This window comes from Terrapene carolina, unplaced genomic scaffold (assembly GCF_002925995.2).
Source record: "Terrapene carolina triunguis isolate 2854851 unplaced genomic scaffold, T_m_triunguis-2.0 Scaffold569, whole genome shotgun sequence".
Lineage (NCBI taxonomy): Eukaryota > Metazoa > Chordata > Testudines > Emydidae > Terrapene > Terrapene triunguis.
Window position 1 is genome coordinate 910689 of NW_020664920.1, and position 24375 is coordinate 935063.

General features: G+C 44.7%; 1 protein-coding gene across 1 annotated transcript; it reads left to right on the plus strand.

Annotated features, from left to right (window-relative positions):
• Positions 1-1405: 1405 nt before the first annotated feature.
• Positions 1406-22420, plus strand: LOC112118362 (zona pellucida-binding protein 2-like). The gene is made up of 9 exons (XM_024216640.2): positions 1406-1442; positions 1598-1723; positions 6278-6421; positions 14942-15154; positions 16011-16102; positions 20394-20565; positions 20938-21096; positions 21590-21674; positions 22177-22420. Exons 1-9 carry the CDS (start codon positions 1406-1408, stop codon positions 22418-22420), a joined length of 1272 nt encoding a protein of 423 aa, XP_024072408.1.
• Positions 22421-24375: the final 1955 nt, after the last annotated feature.

Here is a 24375-nt window from a genome sequence, read left to right on the forward strand (position 1 = left end):
ACATAATGCACAATCAGCCTGTGGCAATTGTTGCCAGGGGATGTAGAGAAGGCCAAAAGCATAACTGGGTTAAAAAAAGAATGAGAAGTTCATGGAGGATGGGTCCATCAAAGGCTATTTGCCAAAATGATCAGGGGCACAACCCATGTTCTAGATGTCCCTAAACCTCTGACTGACAGAAGCTGGGACTGGACAATGGGATGTATCACTTGATAATTGCCCTGTTCTGTTCTTTCCCTCGGAGGCACTGGCCACTGTTGGAAGACAAGATACTGGGCTAAATGCACCATTGGTCTGACCCTGTATTGCCGTTTTTATGTTATGTACTCAAGTTGTATGGGAACCACTTCCAGCTTATTCTCCAGTGTTTGATAATTACACTCTCTTGGAAACGGAGTATGTTCCACCAGTTGTTCCTATTGATATAGTGACTCAGGGACTCTGACATCACTTTGTCTGATAATGTGGACTAGTCATCTGTAGCTCCTCTCCCTAACCACAATGACTTTCAGCAATTCCATGATCAAGTTGAAAAGACGGCTGACCCCCTGTTACATGGCACACAGAGGAATGCTCAGGCACTTTAAGCTCCAAGGGTGGAAAGTATCCTTTAGATTTTTCAGGTGCTGAGGTCACAGCTGAGAATTCTTGTAGCAAGCTCTAATTATACTATAGTAACTGGGAGAGTGGGGGCATAAGGGAGAGAAGGGCCCTAGCTGTGCAGACAGTCTAGATGGATCTTCCCCATGGAGGGCCGGAAGTCCCAGATCTTCTGCCTCCTTTTGATTACTGGGGCTGTATTTGGTGAAAGTTCAGGTCATTAATGGTGATGAGGATAGCTCTTACCTGGGTCATTAACATCAGTGATGATTATGGGTCATATTGACTGCATTTCCTCAATTGAGCAGTGATAGTATGTCATTTCTGAGAAAGTTAGTCTCCAACAGTCAAAAGGGGTTCTAACAAACATCAACCCAAAGCTTTCCTGATGAGGCCTGGGAATCCTCTGGCCTCTTTCTGTGGGTTCCAGGCCCTTATTTTGACTAGGGACTAGAGGTTTGGAACTAGAGACTTTCAGCAAAAAAGTGTGGGCTGGTCATAGACTTAAAGCTTCCAGAGAAGATCCCCAAAGTGTGATACTACTATGCATGTGTAGAATGGCTGGTGTTCACCTCCCTATGGTGGGTGCAGTGATCCTGTATGTACCTGAGAAGCACAAGGAGATCCTTTCTGTCTAGTTATTGTCTGTGGTGGCTTGTTTTGTGGGGTGCCAGAATGAGTGAGGTTTCCCCTTCCTCCTGCCTCTGCAGGGTTTGTTCATGTTCCAATTCCAACCCGAAAAATCCTTCCATTACAAAGGGCTAAAGCTCAGCCAGTATTATCAAGGCACCCACAAAGAGAGAACATGAACCAGCTCATCTATGGGAAGGAAAATGAGATGGGTAAGTGCCTGAAGGGCATCCTCCGTCCCCACCCAATGCTCTACTTGGGGGCAGTAACTGGGTCTGTGGAGCCCCATAGTCTCCACCCCCTTGTCTGGCCCCAGCATCTACATTTTGTGTAGAGATGATTAATAACAATCTTTGTTGTACCTTAGTTTATGTCTTCATCCGCATTAACAGTGCAGGGACAGTCCTGCCCTGCTCCTCTGAACAGCTGGGGACAAAGACGTGGATGGATCAAGTTTACAACTGGACCAAGGACACTGGGCAGGAAATTCAAGGTGCTGTAAGCCCTCCTTCAACCTCCCTCCTAGTACTGAAGCTCTCTGTTAATTCCCCTGTGTTGGCTAGGCAGGTGGCATGAATCAGGGCCTCCCTTCATTAGGGTAGAGAACCTACAGGATATCACCCCATTTGTCTCTTCTCTGCCCCACAAATGGTTTGCATTAGATCCAGTAATTTGTAAGACCTCTTCTGATGTATTCACTGTGTTCCTGACCACTGCTGGCCTAAGAGCCTGAAGTCACTGCTTTGCTTCTGGACAAAAAAAAGGTGCCCATCCAGATTTTCTGTGTGATTAATTCATTGGCTGCTTTGCCTCCTCTTACTTGTAAGAGTTGGATACATCAGCCTTACTTGCTGTTACAAATGCTTTGAGCACACTTTGTGTCAGTTTAGCCTGTTGTCAGTCACCAGCACAAGGAACTAGTCCAGCTTCTAGTGTTGTTGTGTTGGGACCAGCATCTCCAGCTCACTTCTTCACCTTTAGGGTGAAATTTACCCCAGGACAGAAGGCCTAAAAGCACCTGAATCTTCCAAGACTTGTCCTGATCTTTTCATGTGTGCTAATTCACCCATAGTCCTCAAATGTTGCTCAGATGTATTGTCATCTGGCACCTCCATTTGGGACAGAATCATGGATTCTAAGGACAGAAGCAACCATTGTAATTATCTAGTCCAACCTCCTGCATAGCACAGGTCAGAGCATTTCACCCAGTGTATCCTGTATCAAGCCCAATAACTAATTTTTGAACAACTGAATGGCCCCATGATACTTGTAAGAACTTGGCACCTATTTCCAATGCAGCTGCTGCCAGCTCCCCAATTTGGTTTTAATTAGGGCTGTCGATAAATCGCAGTTAACTCACGCAATTAACTAAAAAAAATTAATTGTGATTACAAAAATTAATCGCGATTAATCTCAGTTGTAATCGCACTGTTAAACAATAGAATACCAATTGAAATTTACTAAATATTTTGGATGTTTTTCTACATTTTCATATCTATTGTATTCTGTGATGTAATTGAAATCAGTATATATTATTTTTTATTATGAATATTTGCCCTGTAAAAATGATAAAAGAAATTGTATTTTTCTATTCACCTCATACAAGTACTGTAGTGCAATCTCTGTCATGAAAGTGCAACTTACAAATGTAGATTTTTTTTTTTTGTTACATAACTGCATTCAAAAACAAAACAATGTAAAACTTTAGAGCCTACAGGTCTAATCAGTTCTACTTCTTGTTCAGCCAGTCACTAAGACAAACAAGTTTGTTTACATTTACAGGAGATAATGCTGCCCTCTTCTTATTTACAGTCACCAGAAAGTGAGAATAGATGTTTGCATGGCACTTTTGTAGCTGGCATTGCAAGGTATTTATGTACCAGATATGCTAAACATTCATATGCCCCTTCATGCTTCGGCCACCATTCCAGAGGACATGCTGATGATGCTCATTAAAAAAATGTGTTAATTAAATTTGTGACTGAACTCCTTGAGGGGAGAATTGTGTCTCCTGTTCTGTTTTACCCGCATTCTGCCATATATTTAATGTTATAGCAGTCTCAGATGATGACCCAACACACGTTGTTCATTTTAAGAACACTTTCACTGCAGATTTCACAAAACTCAAAGAAGGTACCAATGTGAGATTTCTAAAGTTAGCTATAGCACTCGACCCAAGGTTTAAGAATCTGAAGTGTCTTCCAAAATCTGAGAGGGACAAGGTAGGGAGCCTGCTTTCAGAAGTTATAAAAGAGCAACACTCTGATGCGGAAACTACAGAACCTGAACCACCAAAAAAGAAAATCAACCTTCTGCTGGTGGCATCTGACTCAGAAGATGAAAACAAACATGCATTGGTCCGCACTGCTTTGGATTGTTATCGAGCAGAACCCGTCATCAGCATGGACGCATGTCCCCTGGAATGATGGTTGAAGCATGAAGTGACATATGCATCTTTAGCGCATCTGCCACGTAAATATCTTGCAATGTTGGCTACAACAGTGCCATGAGAACGCCTCTTCTCATTTCAGGTGACATTGTAAACAAGAAGCGGGCAGCATTACATTTGCAGGAGATAAACACACTTGTTTGTCTGAGCAATTGGCTGAACAAGAAGTAGGACTGAGTGGACTTGCAGGCTCTAAAATGTCACGTTGTTTTATATTTGAATGCAGGTTTTTTGTACGTAATTCTACATTTGTAAGTTCAACTTTCATGATAAAGAGATTGCACTACAGTACTTGTATAAGGTGAATTGAAAAATACTATTTTGTTTTTGTACAGTGCAAATACTTGTAATCAAAAATAAATATAAAGTGAGCACTGTACGCTTTGTATTCTGTTATAATTGAAATCAATATATTTGAAAATGTAGAAAAAATCCCAAGATATTTAAATAAATGGTATTCTATTATAGTTTAACAGCATGATTAATCGCGTGATTAATCGCGTGATTAATCGCGATTAATTTTTTTAATTGCGTGATTAATCGCGATTAATTTTTTTAATTGCGTGATTAATCGCGATTAGCTTTTATAATTGCTTGACAGCCCTAGTTTTAATGGGTTTATCCTTCATCCAGGGCACCTGGGTCTCCCAAGCTGAAAGGAGTCAGGGCACCAGGCCTGTACATGAGCATTTAGGGGATGAAATTGTGCCTTCAATTTTTAGTACATGTAGAGCCCTGCAGTATGTGTGCACAAGTGATCTTTAGACAGTTTGCTTGTGATCATGTTGTTTGTTTGCACGATCAATGAACTTCTGCAGATGAAAGTGAGGCCCCTTCAAAATGTGCTACTTAATTGTAGACTGATAAACTCTGGATAATGTACAGGAGAGGAAGAAGTTGAGAGTAGATGATGTACAAGGCCTTTTCCATCTGTCTTACTTTTCTGATCCTGTAATATAGACAAGACTTCAAAGGAAAAACCAAGGGATGGAGGAATCTACCATGTACTCAGTCATTTTGATACCAGTGCCCCAACATGATCCCAGACGGGGCTTATCATAACTATAAAGGGAAGGGTAACAGCCCTCCTGTGTACAATACTATAAAATCCCTCCTGGCCAGAGACTCCAAAATCCTTTTACCTGTAAAGGGTTAAGAAGCTCAGGTAACCTGGCTGACACCTGACCCAAAGGACCAATAAGGGGACAAGATACTTTCAAATCTTGGTGGGGGGAAGGCTTTTGTTTGTGCTCTTTGTTTTGGGGGTTGTTCACTCTTGGGACTAAGAGGGACCAGATATCAATTCATGCTCTCCAAATCTTTCTGAACAAGTCTCTCATATTTCAAACTTGTAAGTAACCGCCAGGCAAGGCATGTTAGTTTTGTCTTTGTTTTCTCAACTTGTAAATGTTCCTTTTGCTAGAGGGTTTACCTCTGTTTGCTGTAACTTTGAACTTAAGGCTAGAGGGGGTTCCTCTGGGCTCTTTGAATCTGATTACCCTGTAAAGTTATTTTCCATCCTGATTTTACAGAGATGATTTTTACCTTTCTTTCTTTAATTAAAAGCCTTCTTTTTAAGAACCTGATTGATTTTTCCTTGTTTTAAGATCCAAGGGGATTGGATCTGGACTCACCAGGAATTGGTGGGGGAAAGGAGGGGGGATGGTTAAATTCTCCTTGTGTTAAGATCCAAGGGTTTGGATCGGTGTTCACCAGGAAATTGGTGAAGAAGTCTCTCAAGGCTACCCAGGGAAGGGAGTTAGTACTTGGGAGTGGTGGCAGCAAAACCAGATCTAAGCTGGTAATTCAGTTTAGGGGTTCACATGCAGGTCCCCATATCTGTACTCTAAAGTTCAGAGTGGGGAAGGAACCTTGACAGGGCTGTACTGCAGGAAGCAGTGTTGGTGACATAGTAGGGTGTGCTCTTCCCCCTTGAGCCAGTACTGACCCCAATGCCTCAGAATTGTGCTGGGAGTGAGGCTGTGCTGCTGGAAGTGCTATTTTTGGTTCATATTTAAAACTGAAGACCTGTGGAAATTTAATTTTTGTTTCCCTAAATTATTGCCTCCTTCCTATAGCTTCAGTTGGATGTAGCGTTCATCTTTACTTCTTGCTTAAATTGTTGTGCATTAGGGATGCTTGACTGTTAAACATCTGCTATATAACACCCCAGAGATGGCTGCATTTTTTAGTGGTGGAGGAATAGATCATACATGTGTGAGAAGTTTTTTAAATTGCCTGTTAGTGGGTTAAACTTAAACTTCTAGTGATGCATAATTTGTAAAATCATACTATCTGAAATGAGCGTCTTTGAAGCACACTTGTGTAAGGTGAACATGCTGCAAGAGTTTGCTTCCTGGAAGGAGAGTATGTATGTCTCTCTTTAATATTGTACTGCTTTGTCTTTTGACAATAAATTTGGCCAAAATTAGTTACTTGGTTTCTTGAACGTTTACAAGAATGAACTGAGAATGTAGTCAATGTGTCCCAGGATGTGTGGTTAATTAACATGCTTAGTATTTTGTCATAATCCGCTGGATTTGGAGTTCTATGACTGGAACAGAAGACCACAATCTATAATCTCTCTATCTCTTCTAGATTCCAAATATTGCTCCATACTGGAGAATGGATCCCTAGCCTTCAAGGACTTCGGCCCAGAGCAGTCTGGAATCTACAAATGCAGTGTCTCCTATTCCAAAGAGGGCAAGCGCTACACAAAGCACTTCCATTTCTTTGTCAGGGGTATGGTATGTAGTAAAGCTGCCCAAGGTGCAGAGAGTTGTGGGAGAGGGATTGGCTGCTTTGTGAAGAACAGGTCAAGATGCCAGAGATAAATGGTTGCCATGACCAAAGGGGGGAGCATGATCTCCTATACTGGAGAGACCCAGGGAGTCTGGGTATTGATGCAGGTTAGAGTGTTGAGGAAAGTGCCAGTGGGAATAACTGTGGGTCACTAAGGGTATGTCTACACTGAGATTAAGAAAACCCATGGCACAGCCCCATAGCTAAGGGGGAGCATGAGCAGGCACTGCCCCCCCTGTGCATTTGTTTGCCCCTTTAAATAAGATGTTCCAGTTTTTTCTTCCCCAGTTTCTTATTCTGAGTTTCCTCAGATGAGTGATTGTAGTCCTAAAGCCACAAAGTAGTAGTCACAATTCTAGTAGCCCTTGGGGGTGGGGTGTGTTAGTGACCCTGTTTCAGCTAAATTAAGTGTGGTGACTGCATTACGTTGGTGCGATAATAAAAGATGTGCAAAAAAGTCTCTGCAAAGTGGGGACACATGGTTCTATGCTTGAGTTTCTGTGACCAGACCCTGCCTGCCTGTTTGGAGGGGAGACAAGAATTCCTTTCAGACAGAGAGAGGCTATATGTTATAACCTGTTTGACCTCTTGTGACAGCTTTTTCCATAAACAACACTTATTCTGAAGTTATGGTATTAAAAGGCAGACCTTCAATGAAAAGATCAGATTTATTAAGAGTCAAATTGGTTGTCTTTAGCCTTACTGTTCTTCCAGAACAAGATATACTGGGCTCAACGTTTGTTTAAGGCTAAATTAGCAACACACAGTGAATGTTGGACATGCAAACAGCCACATGACAACCTTTCATACATCCTCTATACCAGCGGTTCTCAAACTGGAGTCCACGGACCCCCTGGGGCTCCGCGAGGGTACTCCCCGGCATCCGTGAGTCAGGTCTGGCTCTAGGCGGTCCACAAGTCATGTCTGGGGCCGGCAGCCCTGCTGATCAACTCCTCCCCCTCCCTCCCAGTGCCTCCTGCACGCTGCAGAACAGCTGTTGAACACCCCCGGGAGGGGGGGGGGAATTAAAAGCCGGCTTGGGGATCTGCAAAAATGTTTAAATCAAAATGGGGGTCCTCAGCTTGCTAAAGTTTGAGAACCGCTGCTCTATACTTCTCCAAAAATGCATGTGTTTTGGAACATCATAGTCAGTGCTCTCTCAAAAAATGTTATCTCTCTTTCTCCAAGCTTGCCTAATTTTAGGGGTGCTGAATCAGTTGGCTTTACCAATTAACATTCAGAAATGGATTGTGGTATCTAGTGAAATCCGTGACTTCCAAAGACATCTGTGACTTCAGCCAGCTGTCGGCTGGGAGCTGTAGGGTCCCTCCACCACCTGTGGCACCCGAGAGCTGCAGGGTACCCCTGCCATCTGAGGTGGTGGGGCCCTCCGAGCTCCTGTGGGCAGCAGGGGTACCCCGGAGCTCGTGGGTGGCGGGGGACCCCACAGCTCACGGCTGCTGCTGGGGGGCAGGGGTACCCCGCTGCTCCTCACCACCATGGGCACCTGGGGGCTCCGAGCCGCTGCAGAGGACCCCGCAGCTGCTTGGCCACCTCTGCAGCTCTGAGCCATGGGGGGAGGGAGACCCTGGAACTCCGAGTCCGCACAGGTGGTGGGAGCCCCCGGAGCTCCCAGCTGACCCCCACAGCGGTTCCCCATGAATATTTTTAGTAAATGCCAGGGACAGGCCACCGGCTTCCATGAATTTTTCTTTATTAACCTGTCCCTGATGTTTACTAAAAATATCCATGACAAAATCTTATCCTTAGTTATGGTGTCACTTATTTATCTCTTTAGTCATTTGAATAATTGATGCCCTTGCATGACTTCTATGGGTTCAGTTTTATTTTTTGTTTGTTTTTGTATTTTTTTTTTCAGGTTTTACAAATATTTAACATTGAATTTTGTTATTTGTATTGTATTTCTATATTAAAATGGGTGTATTTTTTGTATATAACCTTAAGTTTTACCTTCTCAATATCTAATCCAAGCAAGTCAATCAAAGGACACAGTGATTCCTATTTCAAGAAGTCTGGAGAGCTGGTAGACTAGATTGCTGAAAAGCTTTTTTATAACTTGGTGGTGTTCTCAACAAATTTCCTTTGCAGTTCACCATTGGTTTCCTTGATCAGTTTATGATACGCTTGGGACTACTGATGCTCATTTACACTTTTGAACCGTAGTAAGTGGGAAAAATTCCCTCCTTTCTTAATTTTCCATTACTAGGGTTTTGTTTTCTGTTTTCAAGTTGCTTCACTGTTTTCCCAATAATTTTAATGATCCATCATTGTCCTTGCTGGGTTGTACAATGCTAGGTACTTGGAACTTGTCTCATCTGTTTGGGGAGGTGCCCCTCCCTGTCTGATTGTTTTACTTCCCTGTAGTGAGGTGGAGCTGAATGTTGCAGCAAAAATTATGAACACAGTTTTATGTATACAAATACATAAAGCCACAGTCTATGTACATAACTCATAATAGTCATCAGGTTCAGAACATTACAAGCTTTAACCCTGTGGTCAGTCAATCTAGGAGTTCCCCTTCCTTGACTCTGCAGTAGTGTCCCAGGCCCCCTGGGCAGACCATCTAAGGTTTCTTATGGACTCTAGAGGTGCGTTCCAGTTCTAGTCAGCCCACACTCTCTCTACTCCTGGGGGGATTCTGCGCCACTGCGCAATGCAGAATTTTGCAAAAATTACTGTTGTACATGCAGAATTTCCTTCCTCCCACAGAAATGGGCTGCAGTGCTGCTAGCCACCACTAGGGGCTGCTGGACCCGGCAGAACCCAGCTCACACATAGAAGACACTGCTGGGGAGGGAGCTAGAGGGTTCCTGGCAGCTGCATGCCCTGAGGGAAAGAGACAGTAGCACGCAGGAAACTCAACACAAGCCTGGGACCAAGCATCAGAGAACCTATGTACCCCCAATGCAGATAGAGGTGCGAAACCGTTTTCAGGCTCTCTGCACAGATATTGCTGCGGAGAAGGATTTGGAAGAGCCCTCTGAGGGAAGGTATCAGAAGGAGACCCCATTGGCCGGAAGGCACGGGATGCATTGTCCTAAGGATGGGGGTTCCATGACCACCACTCCCAAGAGGAGGAGACGGGTGGTGGTGGTCGGGGACTCCCTCCTAAGGGGGACGGAGTCATCCATCTGCCGACCAGACCAGGAGACTCGAGAAGTGTGCTGCTTGCCTGGAGCTAGAATCCAGGATGTGATGGAGTGTCTGCCGAGACTGATCAAGACCTCAGACCATTACCCCTTCCTACTTCTCCATGTAGGCACCAATGATACTGCCAAGAATGACCTTGAGCAGACTACTTGGCTCTGGGAAGAAGGATAAAGGAGTCTGAGGCGCAAGTTGTTTTCTCGTCCATCCTCCCTGTTGAAGGAAAAGGCCCAGGTAGGGACCGTCGAATTGTGGAGGTGAATGCGTGGTTACACAGGTGGTGTCGGAGAGAGGGCTTTGGATTCTTCGACCATGGGATGTTGTTCTGGGAAGAAGGATTGCTAGGAAGAGATGGGATCCACCTAATGAAGAGAAGGAAGATCATCTTCTCAGGCGGGCTTGCTAACCTAGTGAGGAGGGCTTTAAACTAGGTTATCCCAGAGAGGTAGGAGAAGAGAATTAATAAGATCAGATGCTGTAATCATCTTAATGAGTTGCAAGATGCCCCATGTAGATGCAAGATTGGATTCTTCTTTGAGTGTGGGAAGCCTCTTAAGGTGTATATAAAAGATGAGTGGGAATCAAATTGCATAGCTAGGCTTTTTTCAGTGTCAAACAAGGCTGAATAAAGTTTTACTGGAGGGAAAACACCTTACAATAGGATGCATTTGGAATGCTAGATCATATAAAAAAATTTATATATAGGTATATAAATATAAACACAAATCTGGCAACCCCATACCTCCAGTTGCCCAGGATTTTTTAAGGGTCTTGTGTGACAAGCAAGGCTGTTTTTTTACCCATATAAATTGCATGGTAAGTCTATTTATTCGAGAAAAGAGCAAGGGAGAGAACTTGAAAGGCAATAGGCTAACGATAAATCTAAATACAAAATGTAAATATGAAAAACACAATAATATATAAAACAAATCATTCATAGTATATCAAATGCCCTGCACAAGTGAATAACTAGTGCGATTTAAGATTTAGGTTATAGTCTGCTTTACATGTCAGGAGTGTTGACTGTTCCAAGGGATTAGTGGTTATTGTAACACAATCCATCAGAGGCAAATCTGGTGAAGAGAATCTGTCTGGCAATGCAAATTGTGATGATTAGTGCACATAATACTTCAGTCTGTAGATGGCGCTGTATACCCCCGTTTAGTGATAAACTATTACTCTTTGCATTGCAGTGCTCCACAATTGTCTTTACTATTTGGTTCTAAAGGAGATCAATAGAAGAGTTCAGTGCAACTGGTTATCTGCTTGGGGGGAGGGATAGCTCAGTGGTTTGAGCATTGGCCTCCTTAAACCCAGGGTTGTGAGTTCAATCCTTGAGGGGGCTATTTAGGGATCTGGGGCAAAAACCTGTCTGGGGATTGGTCCTGCTTTGAGCAGGGGGTTGGACCAGATGATCTCCTGAGGTCCCTTCCAACCCTGATATTCTATGATTATATAAATCAATATTACCATATCTACAAGGATACATAGGAAAACCATACTGATTTTTAAACTTGTTGAAGTATGCTTTTTATGATTTAAAAAAAAACATTCTCGTACTTTTGGTCAAATCTGATCTCAGTCTTTGGAATGTCTGCCAACCTTCAGAGGAGTTTTTGCAAAAATCTTGTGGAGCCTGCTAAATCCGTACAGAAGGTGGATAGGTACTTGATGTGTATCTGACAGTGGTCCCCTTCAGGATTTGTTTTATGCCATTGAATGCAGCCTTCTTTTTGTTAAACACAGCTGAGAAGTCAGGAAAAAAGAGAAATTTTGTGGCCTTTGTACATAAGGGTTTCAGCTTTTCTGGCAGCATTCATTAGCGGTACTTTGTCACTGAACTTCAGCAGCTTGAAGATGATGGGATTCCTGCTTTCTAATACCAGGCATTCGATGAGCCCTTTCAATAGCTAATGGGAGCAGCTGGGGTCCAATTAAGTAGGTCAGGGGGCAGCTTCTGAAGAAAGATGATAATATCCATCCCCTCAAAGCCCTCAGCAGTGCCCAAGCGACAAAAGTTGTTTTTTCAAGATCTGTTTTTTAAATCATCCTGATTTTCTTCCAGTTCATCTAATCTGAGCTTTAAGGAGTCAGTTTCTTCTTTAATTTCACTGTTTCAATGGTAGTCTTTTGTAGCTCATTTTCCAAGTGAACCATTCAGGAATTTACATCACATATATCTTTAGAGAGGCCATGAATATCTTTCAATATTGAATCTAGTCAGTCTGTGAGGAATTCTTTCAGTGTTGCAATATCCTGGGTTAGGTTCTGCTGTGGCCTTGCATTCTCCCACTTCAGCTGTTGAGGTGATTCAGGCTTAGGTCTTTTGTTGCCTCTCATTTTGTCATTGGAATCCATAGTCAACAGTTTGAAGTTTATCCAGGGGCTTAATTTAAACTTTTATGACAGAAAGTTATTGGCAGTTTGCTAGGAAAGTAATTATTAGAGACGACTTGATATGTGGGGAGTGAGAAGTCTGGGACTAGGCAGCCATCTTCCTCACAGGTAACATGTGACACCCCACCCCCACCCCTCTCCCCCAAATGGGTGTATTTAAACCACTGATAGGTAAAAAAAAATTGCAAAGAATTTGAAGAAGTTCTAGGTGCTGCCAAGGACTTAAATGAGGCTTTCCCGTGTATTTTTTAAATGTCTATAGTGGTCTTGTTATTTGGAGCATCAATTGCAACATGTGGGAATTCCTTTTCTTGTTTGAAAATAATTTTATCACACCTAAGGATGAGCATGACCCATGAAAGAAAGAGAAACAATTCTCCTGTTATATGAAAGTGATCTGACTTGAAAACTGAACCTTGCATGTCTTTGTGGAGGAATTAAGGCACTATTATCCAAGAAGACTTCAACTTTAGTGTCATGAACAGTCTTTACGTCACACAGCACTTTCATGTTCAGATCTATACTTTTATATTTCTGAATCTTTGAATTTTTGTGCATGCTTGAATATTTGCTATGCTGAACAATCACATAAACATGCATTTTATTTTTTCTTATTTCATAAAAATAGTTTTTAAAGGATTCTGATTGAAGCTGCACTTTTCACTCAGTACATGAACTTATGAAGGCAAACCTCAGTCTGCCTCCCCGAGTCAATGTCCTAGCTGCAGGGAGTGGCACCAAGTCTCAGAGCCCGGGGCGCTGGGTTTCTAGGGCTTGGGCTGGAGGGCTAAAATGTAGACATTTGGGCTTGGGCTGTAGGTAGCCCATGCTCTGAGACTCTAACCTCTTGATGGGTGACAGAGCTCAGACTCCTGCCTGAGCCCAAACATCTACACTGCAGTTTTATAGCCCCGCAAGACCAATCCCCATAAACCTGAGTCAGCTGACCTGGGCCCGCTGTGGCCATGCCATAGGTCTTTTATCACAGTGTAGACATACCCTAAAGAGATTAGCTCCCCCACAGGATAGAATCATAGTATATCAGGGTTGGAAGGGACCTCAGGAGGTCATCTAGTCCAAGCCCCTGCTCAAAGCAGGACCAATTCCCAACTAAATCATCCCAGCCAGGGCTTTGTCAAGCCTGACCTTAAAAACCTCTAAGGAAGGAGATTCCACCACCTCCCTAGGTAACCCATTCCAGTGCTTCACCACCCTCCTAGTGAAAAAGTTTTTCCTAATATCCAACCTAAACCTCCTCCACTGCAACTTGAGACCATTACTCCTTGTTCTGTCATCTGGTACCACTGAGAACAGTCTAGATCCATCCCCTTTGAACCCCCTTTCAGGTAGTTGAAAGCAGCTATCAAATCCCCCCTCATTCTTCTCTTCTGCAGAGTAAACAATCCAAGTTCCCTCAGCCTCTCCTCATAAGTCATGTGCTCCAGCCCCCTAATCATTTTTGTTGCCCTCTGCTGGACTCTTTCCAATTTTTCCACATCCTTCTTGTAGTGTGGGGCCCAAAACTGGACACAGTACTGCAGATGAGGCCTCACCAATGTCGAATAGAGGGGAATGATCACGTCCCTCGATCTGCTGGCAGTGCCCCTACTTATACAGCCCAAAATGCCGTTAGCCTTCTTGGCAACAAGGGCACACTGTTGACTCATATCCAGCTTCTCGTCCACTGTAACCCCTAGGTCCTTTTCTGCAGAACTGCTTCCTAGCCATTCGGTCCCTAGTCTGTAACAGTGAATGGGATTCTTCCGTCCTAAGTTCAGGACTCTGCACTTGTCCTTGTTGAACCTCATCAGGTTTCTTTTGGCCCAATCCTCTAATTTGTCTAGGTCCCTCTGTATCCTATCCCTATCCTCCAGTGTATCTACCACTCCTCCCAGTTTAGTGTCATCTGCAAACTTGCTGAGAGTGCAGTCCACGCCATCCTCCAGATCATTAATGAAGATATTGAACAAAACCGACCCCAGGACCGACCCTTGGTGCACTCCGCTTGATACTGACTGCCAAATAGACATGGACCCATTGATCACTACCCGTTGAGCCCGACGATCTAGCCAGCTTTCTATCCACCTTATAGTCCATTCATCCAGCCCATACTTCTTTAACTTGCCGGCAAGAATACTGTGGGAGACCATATCAAAAGCGTTGCTAAAGTCAAGGAATAACACATCCACTGCTTTCCCCTCATCCACAGACCCAGTTATCTCCTCATAGAAGGCAATTAGGTCAGGCATGACTTGCCCTTGGTGAATCCATGCTGACTGTTCCTGATCACTTTCCTCTCCTCTAAGTGCTTCAGAATTGATTCCTTGAGGACCAGCTCCATGATTTTTCCAGGGACTGAGGTGAGACTGACTGGCCTGTAGTTCCCCAGATCCTCCTTCTTCCCTTTTTTAAAGATGGGCACTACATTAGCCTTTTTCCAGTCATCCAGGACCTCCCCCGATCACCATGAGTTTTCAAAGATAATGGCCAATGGCTCTGCAATCACATCCGCCAACTCCTTTAGCACCCTCGGATGCAGCGCATCCGGCCCCATGGACTTGTGCTCGTCCAGTTTTTCTAAACAGTCCCGAACCACTTCTTTCTTCACAGAGGGCTGGTCACCTCCTCCCCATACTGTGCTGCCCAGTGGAGCAGTCTGGGAGCTGACCTTGTTCGTGAAGATAGAGGCAAAAAAAGCATTGAGTACATTAGCTTTTTCCACATCCTCTGTCACTAGGTTGCCTCCCTCATTCAGTAAGGGGCCCACACTTTCTTTGACTTTCTTCTTGTTGCCAACATAGATGGGGAGGATGCTGCTTGTGCAGCACTATGGGGATTAGAAAACTGTATGCAAATTGAGTGTTTAATAGAGTTAACACTGTCCTTTCCCTTTAGCTTATCACAGGCCAGACAGGAGTGTGGAGATCCGGTCTGCGTTTTACGCTCCTCTCTGCAGCTCAGCAACCAACAGCATCTACATCCACAGCTTTCTGGAGCATCTGAATGGGCTAGTGAGGAATCTGAGCTGTGAGGTCTTTGAAAAATACACTAAGTGCATCTGGCCCTCGCAGGAAAGGAACCACTCTGAAGTATGGATGACTGTGCTGAGTAAGAGCAGAGCTTGTTACTTAACCCTTAGTGTGTTTACAGATAGGAAATTACACCCATGACCTTGCTGGCCCTTCTCATCACCATTGCCTCTGGGCATGTATTTAATCACAGTTTGCATTTCCAAGACTCCTTCAGACAGCCAAAGCCACTCACCAAAGGTGACATGAATAGGGTGGTGCAAATCCAAGAACAGACTACAAGCCAGGCTTCAAGCTGCTGCAAAACTGATCAGGTAACAAAATAACACAAGGACCCCTTTCCTCTTGCAGTGGCATAAGTCAGGTGTAACTCTGCTGACATCAAGAGAGTTATGACTGGGTAAGCGAGAGGAGAGTTTGGCCCAAACAGTTTATGTTGTCAACTTACTAAACTAGCATTTATTGGAGAAGCCTGGAGCCTGGGTTACAGCATCTGGCGAAGGCTGTCTTCAGGATTGCAGCTGTCTACAGGAAGCTCGGAAATGTCTATGGGAATTGTACATTCAGACATTGCATATTGTTTTCCGACAGGGGCATGCTACCTTTTCCCCCCTTAAACCCAGTACTGTTGAATATGGATGCAAGTAACAGGTTTATTTGTCTTGTTCTTGTCTTGAGAGAAAAGTCAATTCCCAGTGTCCAGGATGGAATCAAGGCTAGAACCCAGAGCCAAGCCTGAGGCATAAAGATGCTTCTCAGAAATGACAGCAACTTCTTTGTAGCTATACTTTGTGGATTGTGTACAGTGTCTGGAATGATCTGGACATCAGTAGCCATTTACAGTTGTGAAATGCTAACATACAAGGATGGATGGATAAATACTATGAGACAGTGCAGGAGCTGTCAGTGACCATGTTTGCTTTATTTCACCACAGTGTTTCCTTATGGAGTCATGTGGGAAATTCATTGCCCGCCAGAAAGTATGAGCAAAAACTGTGAACAAGACATCGAGGATCGCTCTAAAGAGGTAATGTATCTGCTGTAATTGGTACCAGATTCCAAATCAGTATCAGAGTCCTAGCTCAGAAAGCAAAATTGTCCACAAAACTGACTAAACGCACTGTAGAGGAGTTGCAGATCATTATGGCTGGAAAGCTGGGGCAGTGTCCCAGGTTCCTGATCATTCATAGATTCCAAGGCAAGAAGGAGGCATTGTGATCATCTAGTCTGACTTTCTGTAAAGAAAGGCCAGAGAAATCCCCCAAAATAATTCCAAGAGCATATCTTGTAGAAAATGTTCCAATCTTGATCTAAAAATTGTCAGTAACGGAGACTCCTTCATGACCCTTGGTAAATTGTTTCAATGGTTAATTATCCTCAATTGTAAAAGTGTATGCCTTATTTCCAATGTGAATTTGTCTAGTGTCAACTTCCAGTCATTGGATCGTGTTAGATCTTTCTCTGCTAGTCTGAAAAGCGCATTGTGAAATGTGTTCCCTGTGTAAATGCTTTTAGACTGTAATCAAGTCACCCCTTAACTTTCTCTCTGTTAAGCTAAATAGATTGACCTCTTTAAGCCTATCACTATAAGCCATGCTATATAATCCTTTATTCATTCTCATGGCTCTTTTCTGAACCCTCTCAAATGTATCAACCTCCTTCTCGAATTGTGGGCACCAGAACTGAACACAGGATACAGAGGTGTAAAAACCTTTCTCCACTACTCAAAATCCCCCTATTTATACATCCTATGATCGCATTAGCTCTTTTGGCCCCAGCGTCACACTGGAAGCTCATGTTCAGCTGATGGTCCACCATGACCCCCAAATCTTTCTCAGAGTCACTGAGTCCCCATCTTGTAAGTATGCGCTACGTTCTTTGTTCCTACCACCTTATCTGGAGGTGAACACTTCTCACAAAACAATCAATCTGTATCTGACCTACCAGTCCTCAAAGGAAACCTGCACAAGACTTTCAAAAGATGAGCCTGGGAGCTTAAATTCATTAATCTGCTCGTCACTAAAAATCATGGACTGAACAGAGACACTGGATTTATGGTTTATTACAACAATCTGTAACCCACTAGCCCCCAATTTTTGTCTTATGACTGCAGAGGTGTTAATTGGCCACTCTACTTTGAATGGTCCCTTATACAATATGTGCTAACTACTTATACTAAGTATTAGAGTGGTAGCCGTGTTAGTCTGTATCAGCAAAAATAATGAGGAGTCCTTGTGGCACCTTCGAGAATAACAAATTTATTTGGGCATAAGCTTTCGTGGGTTAGAACCCACTTCATCAGATGCATCTAACCCATGAAAGCTTATGCCCAAATAAATTTGTTAGTCTCTAAGGTGCCACAAGGACTCCACGTTATTTTTGCTGATACAGACTAACACGGCTACCACTCTAATACTTATACTAAACAATCTGTTCCACCTTGCATTTAGCTGAGATGCTGGGAATACCTTTCCCAGACCTGAAGAAGCCCTGTGTGGCTCAAAAGCTTGTCTCTCTCACCAACAGAAGTTGGTTCAATAAAAGATATTACCTCACCCATCTTGTCTCTCTGAAACCAAAAAAGGCATTTAACACTTTGGCCTTTGCTGTGATTTCTGTTATTTTCTTCTCATTGAGTAATGGGCCTTGGTCTTCCTCTCACTTCTAATGCATTTGTAAAATGTTTTCATGTTACCCTTTATGTCCCTAGCTAGTTTAATCTCATTTTGTGCCTTGGTCCTTCTAATTTTGCCTCTATATTCTTGAGTTGTCTTTTTTTTTATATGAATCCTTCATAATTTGACCTAGTTTCCACTTTTTGTATGTCTCTTTTTTGAGTTTCAGGTCATTAGCTGGGGACCGACTGGCTAAGCAGCAGTTCTGCAGAAAAGGACCTGGGGATTAGAGTGGATGAGAAACTGGATATGAGTCAGCAGTGTGCCCTTGTTGCCAAGAAGGCCAATGGCATATTGGGCTGTATTAGTAGGAGCATTGCCAGCAGATCGAGGGAAGTGATTATTCCCCTCTATTCGGCACTGGTGAGGCCACACCTGGAGTACTGCATCCAGTTTTGGTCCCCACACTACAGAAGGGATGTGGACAAACTGGAGAGAGTCCAGCAGAGGGCAACGAAAATGATTAGGGGGCTGGGGCACATGACTTACGAGGCGAGGCTGAGGGAACTGGGGTTATTTAGTCTGCAGAAGAGAAGAGCGAGGGGGGATCTGATGGCAGCCTTCAACTACCTGAAGGGGGGTTCCAAAGAGGATGGAGCTCGGCTGTTCTCAGTGGTGGCAGATGTCAGAACAAGGAGCAATGGTCTCAAGTTGCAGTGGGGGAGGTCTAGGTTGGATATTAGGAAACACTTTTTCACTAGGAGGGTGGTGAAGCACTGGAATGGGTTACCTAGAGAGGTGGTAAAATCTTCATCCTTGGAGGTTTTTAAAGCCCAACTTGTCAAAGCCCTGGCTGGGATGATTTAGTTGGTGTTGGTACTGCTTTGAGCAGGGGATTGGACTAGATGACCTCCTGAGGTCTCTTCCAACCCTAATATTCTGTGATTGAAGATGTCCTGGTTAAGCCAGGTGGTTTCTTATCATACTTCCTGTGTTTTTGATGCATTGGGATAATTTGCTCTTGTGCCTTTAATAACGTCTCTTTAAAAAACTGCCAACTCCTCTGACTCCTTTTCCCCTAGACTTGCTTCCCATGGTATCTTACCTACCAATTCCCTGAGTTTGCTAACATGTGCCTTCTTGAAGTCCGTTGTCTTTACTCTGCTGTTTTCTCTCCTACCATTCCTTAGCATCTTGAACTCATCGTTTCATGGTCATTTTCACTCAAGCTCCTTCCACCTTCAAATTCACAGCCAGTTCATCATGGTTTGTTAGAATCAAGTCTAGAACACCTTCTTCCCTAGTCACTTTCTCCACCTTCTGCAATAAAACGTTATCTCCAATGCATTCCAAGAACTTGTTGAATAATCATTACTCTGCTGTATTATTTTCCCAACAGATTTCTGGGTAGTTGAAGTTCCCCATCATCACCAAATCATGTGCTTTGGATGATTTGTTGTTGTTTTTTTAAAAAAAACAAAAACCCTCATCCATCTCTTCTCCATAGTTAGGTGGTATATAGTAGACCCCCCTGCCATGACATCACCATTTTTAAACCCCTTTTATCCTTATCCAGAGACTTTCAACTGGTCTGCTTCCGCTTCTATCTCAACCTCAATGCAAGTGTATACATTTTTGATATACAAGGTAACACTGAACACCTCCCATTTTTCCCTGCCTGCCCTTCCTGAATAAGCTTCTTCTATACCAATATTCCAGTTGTGTGAATTATCTCACCAAGACTCTGTGATGCCAATTATGTCATAATTGTGATTATTCACTAGTATTTGTAGTTCTTCCTGTTTATTCCTCCTACTTCTTGCAGTAGTATACAGACATCTAAGATGTTAATTCAATTTCCCCTCTATATTCCCTTCTGTCTCCTTTGCCCCACTATGATTGCCCATGTTCCTCCCAAATTCCGACCCTTCACCCAGGTCTTTATGTTTTGGACCTATCTGTGGGCTTTTGTCTCCTGCCCCATCTAACCTAGTTTAAAGTCTTCCTCACTAGATTAGCCAGTTTGTATCCAAAGATACTCTTCCCCTTTCTTGTTAGGAGAACCCCATCTCTACTCAGCATCCTTCTTGTCAGAACAACATCACATGGTGGAGGAAGCCAAAGCTGTCCTGTCGACACCATCTGCACAGCCATGCAGTCACCTCTAGGATGTGTCTGTCATTGCCTGGGCCCCTACCATTGACTGGAAGGATAGATGAGAACACCACCTGTGCCCCCAACTCCTTCACCATCACTCCCAGAGCCCTGTAGTCGCTTTTGAACTGCTTAGGGTCATACCTCGCAGTATCATTAGTGCCCACATGGATGAGCAGCATAGGGTAGTGGCAAGAGAGCCGCATGATCCTCAGCAATCCTTCTGTAATGTCTCAGATATGGGCCCCTGGCAGGCAGCACATCTGTCCGGCTGGCAGATGGATGCCTCCTTCCCCATTAGAAGAGAGTTACCAACCACCACCATCCTTGGTTTTCTCTTGGGTGTGGGGTCCATGATCCTCCCAGTCTTGGGGCTACATGGCATCTCCTCCTCCATCTTTGGGGGAGATTCTTCATCCCTCATTGCCAGGGCAGCATACTGTTTTTTTTAATCTCTGTGGATGGTGGGCTGGGAGCCAGGGGGAAGTGGGAAATATAGATGTTATTGACCTGGTGAATACTGCTAATTGTTTTCTTGACTCCTCACAGGCCTATGAGAGAATTCATCGCTCCATCGAGGTGCTGAATGAGTTTCAGATCCGTGAGGGGAATCTGCCTCCTTTGCACTACAAAGCTGGGTCACTTCTGGCCTATAAGGTGGATCATTGTAAGCCAGGGTTCGGTAAAATTAACACTACAGACGGGTGTTCCAACTGTTGCAGTAAGTCAATTGTCAAAAATCTTTCCACCTAAACCCATCAGTAGGGCACAATCCTCACTGGGGATTGTTCCTATCACAGACTTCACACTGGAGCCACTTTTGTTATACTAATGTCTAGAAATGGAGATGAAGATGCAGTTATTCTTAAACACACCATGTAAAAATTAATTACAAGTAGATAGAGGCTGTAGGAAAATGTTGTACACACAAAACATTTCTTTTCTTGATGAGCCATGGGATATCCATTAATAAGATGCTCTTTCCTGCACCGGCTCCATCACTCTAATCTTTAACCCTGATAGGAATCCTCAATCTGAGTCTCTGACCCTGACCCCAAATGTCACTGCATCTCTTCTTTTAATGGTTTTACAGTTGCTTGTTCCCCAGGGCTGTACAGCTCACTGAATACAGTCACATGTGCCACTTGCCCCCTGGGTTCTTACAATGAGCATTATGGGAAGACAGAGTGTGAGACCTGCACAAGGAGCTTGGTGACCTATCACAAAGGGGCTACATCCAGTGAAGACTGCGGTGAGTAGTGAGGGCTTTCCTAGTCCAGCAAGTAACGCTTCTGTAATGACGGTAAAGCATGCTTCCCAACAGGAAGTAGGCCGGTGCAGCTCAGACAGGAGGAATCATTCCCAGCTGATAGCATCTTAGCACAGTTTCTGCTGTCTCTGTGGCTCACCTGTTAGAGTGATACAGCAACCTATGAGTTGCAAGATATGGTGACATAGAGAGTGCAGCTTCTGAGCTCTGCTCACGTTTGGTGTCTGGATCCCAGTTGTCATACATCGTCAGACAATGCTGGGAGTTCCAGCTCCAAGTTCCTGTCTGTGAGATTACCCTTTCCATGCTGGTCCCAGCAGCTAGGCTAGGTAGAGCCTACAGAAACCCAAGCCACTTAGTTTGTTCACCCTCACCTTTTACAAGTCTCCCCAGCTAGTCTTCCATGCATTGAGAGTTGCAGAAATCCATCAGGCATTGATCTCCACTTCTGGTAATGCTGCTGTATCTATTTCAGTCCCTGCCATCTCGCGTCTGGTGCTGCTGCTGTGTGTATTCACCTTTGGAGTCACACCATCCATCCTCTTTGTTTCAGTGTACATGTAGGTCTGTTTAGATTCTTTAAATAAAAATAGGTAGCAAGTTAGAACATTCCCCAGTTCCCTTCCCTCATTACTGCTTTAGTGGGCGGCCTGACTATTGGGTGAAGCTGAATCTGGAACACAGAGATGCAGCATGGGGCACCCCCTGCAGTGTGGAATGGATGAACCCATTCTTAAGGGACATAGCTGCCTGAAAGAGCTGCTGGCAATGAGAATTTGAGACTGAGCTAGGGAACGTTGCTCAGTGTGTCTGTAGTGCTCAGTGCATTGCACCCCGCCCCACCCTGCCCCTTGCAATTCTGAGTGGGGCCTTTATAGACTATAAAGTATTTCTGAGGCTCCCTCCTGCAGTTGGGACTTGGTGCTACCATAATGAACCAGGCCTTAACTGAACCCCATGTGTGCAAGGAAAGATGCTATAGAACCACTGTCCTCATAGCTGGTGTTACACACAATGGAGCTGATGTGCTTCCCACTTCTTCCACTAATATTTTCTCTCCAGTGTCATGCGATTGTTTTTTCCTCGGACAAAGTTGGGCAAAGCCCTGCTCCACAAGGAGCTGGAGTTCCTGCACAAAGTGACTCTGTGTGATGGGAATACATCTGAGAAGCCAGGCGAAGAATCCAAGAGACCAAGGAAGTGGGAAAATTCGTCCCAGCCTTTCCAAGCTGCCCCAAATGCTGTGGGGCCATTCCCTGGGCCAGAAGCTCCACCACCAGAGATTGAAGCCTCACTCTGGTCCTAGGCACAGTTGTGTGTCTTTGCAGGAAATTGAAACAAAATTTTCAAAAGTGTAGAGAAATTTCAGTCCAAATAAATCTAAAGAAAATCATTAAGAAGGGCGGGTCCTGAAGCTGACTGTGCAAGGTGTGCCATGCAAGCTTATAAACAAATGACTTTAGAAGAGAGCCACTTGCTCCTATCGCATGTGTCTTTTCACAGCAGATATTGAAATAACAAACTGCCTGAGGCCATAGGCGCCAACTTTCCCCAGCGCCTGTGGGTGCTTGTGCCCCTCCACCCCTGGACCCGCCCTGACTCCACCCTTTCCCCGCCCCTGCCCCGCCCCCATTCCCACCCCTTCCCCAAAGTCCCTGCCCCAACTCTGCCCCCTCCCTGCCCCTATTGGACCCCTTCCCCAAATCCCCGGCCCGGCCCCTTCCCCGAGCGTGCCGTGTTCCCCCTCCTCCCCCTCCCTCCCAGCTGCGCGAAACAGCTGTTTCGTGGTGCAAGTGCTGGGAGCTTGGGGGGGGGGGAAAAGCGGGCACGCGGCACACTCAGGGGAGGAGGCAGAGGTGGAGGTGAGCTGGGCGGGGAGCTGCCGGTGGGTGCTGAGCACCCACCAATTTTTCCCCCTGGGTGCTCCAGCCTCGGAGCACTCACGGAGTCGGCGCCAATGCCTGAGGCAACTCCTTGTTGTGCAAGTTAGTGAGAATATCCTGTGAGAGCAGCAGAAACAGCCCTAGGCACCAGGTTCCAAAACATAAATCAATCTAATTCAGCTTAATGAGAGTTTAGAGAGTCAGAGTCTAAATCCAGACGGCACTACCAGATCATCTAATCTGACCTCACCACCCAGCACCCTCACACTAAACCCAACAACCAAAATGAGATCAAAGTATTACAGCTCACAGGAGACTAATGTGCCACAGGCATAGACTAGGAGGGACCGAGGTGTGCCATGCGTGAGGGGCCTGCAATGGCAGGGAAATGATTAAATAAGATATACCCAGATAATCCTGGCACATGACCCCACCCACATGCTGCAGAGAAAGGCAAAGAAAAAAAACCAACCCAAAAAAACTAAGGTCACTGCCAAGCTGATCTCTCCCTCTGGCACATAATATTCTAGTCTCCTATGGTCTGCAATACTTGGTTTAATTTCAGTTGCTGAGTTTAGTATGTGGGTGCTGAGTGGTGTTGGTAGCCTGTAATATCCAGGAGGTCAGACTCAATCAGGGGTTCTCAAACTGAGGGTCGGGACCCCTCTGGGGGTCACAAGGGTCTTACACGGGGGGGTCGCAAGCTGTCAGCCTCCACCTCAAACCCCGCTTTGCCTCCAGCATTTATAATGGTGTTAAATATATAAAAAGTGTTTTTAATTTATAAGAAGGGGTCGCACTGAGAGGCCAAGTTGCTTGCACAGGCAAACCCCTGTTCATGCCCCCGCAGCGCAGCCAGAGCTGGCCCCACACAGGGGTCCTATGGCCCGCAGGAGATGTGAGCCCCCAGCTGAAGGACAGCAGCCCATACCCTGCAATGAGGCAATGGCTCCCTCTTTCCCTGCTGCCAAGTCAGAGTGCAGCTAAGGAGATCAGCGCTGTCCGCCCTGGCCAGGCTGCACAGTCAGCTGGCATGGCAGCCTAGCACAGTCTGTGATTGAACATCCACCTGAAAGTCGGGGCCCACACAAATTTCCACTCCTAGTTACGCCCAGCAGTGGAGGAGAGACTAAAAAAGACCTAGACAGTTCAGCTTAGAAAAATGACAACTGCAGGAGAATATGATAGAGGTCTATAAAATCATGACTGGTGTGGAGAAAGCGAATAAGGAAGTATTATTTACTCCTTCTCATAACACAAGAACTAGGGGTCACCAATTGAAATTAATAGGCAGCAGGTTTAAAACAAACATAAAGAAAAACTTCTTCACATGATACACAGTTAACCTGTGGAACATGTTGCCAGGAGATGTTGTGAC

Coding starts and splice junctions, on each gene's coding strand:
- LOC112118362 (XM_024216640.2), top strand. CDS start 1,406: ATGAACCAGCTCATCTATGGGAAGGAAAATGAGATGG. Junction 15,155..16,010: donor AGTATGGATGACTGTGCTGA/GTAAGAGCAGAG, acceptor ATTTCACCACAG/TGTTTCCTTATGGAGTCATG. Junction 21,675..22,176: donor CTCTTTGTTTCAGTGTACAT/GTAGGTCTGTTT, acceptor TTTTCTCTCCAG/TGTCATGCGATTGTTTTTTC.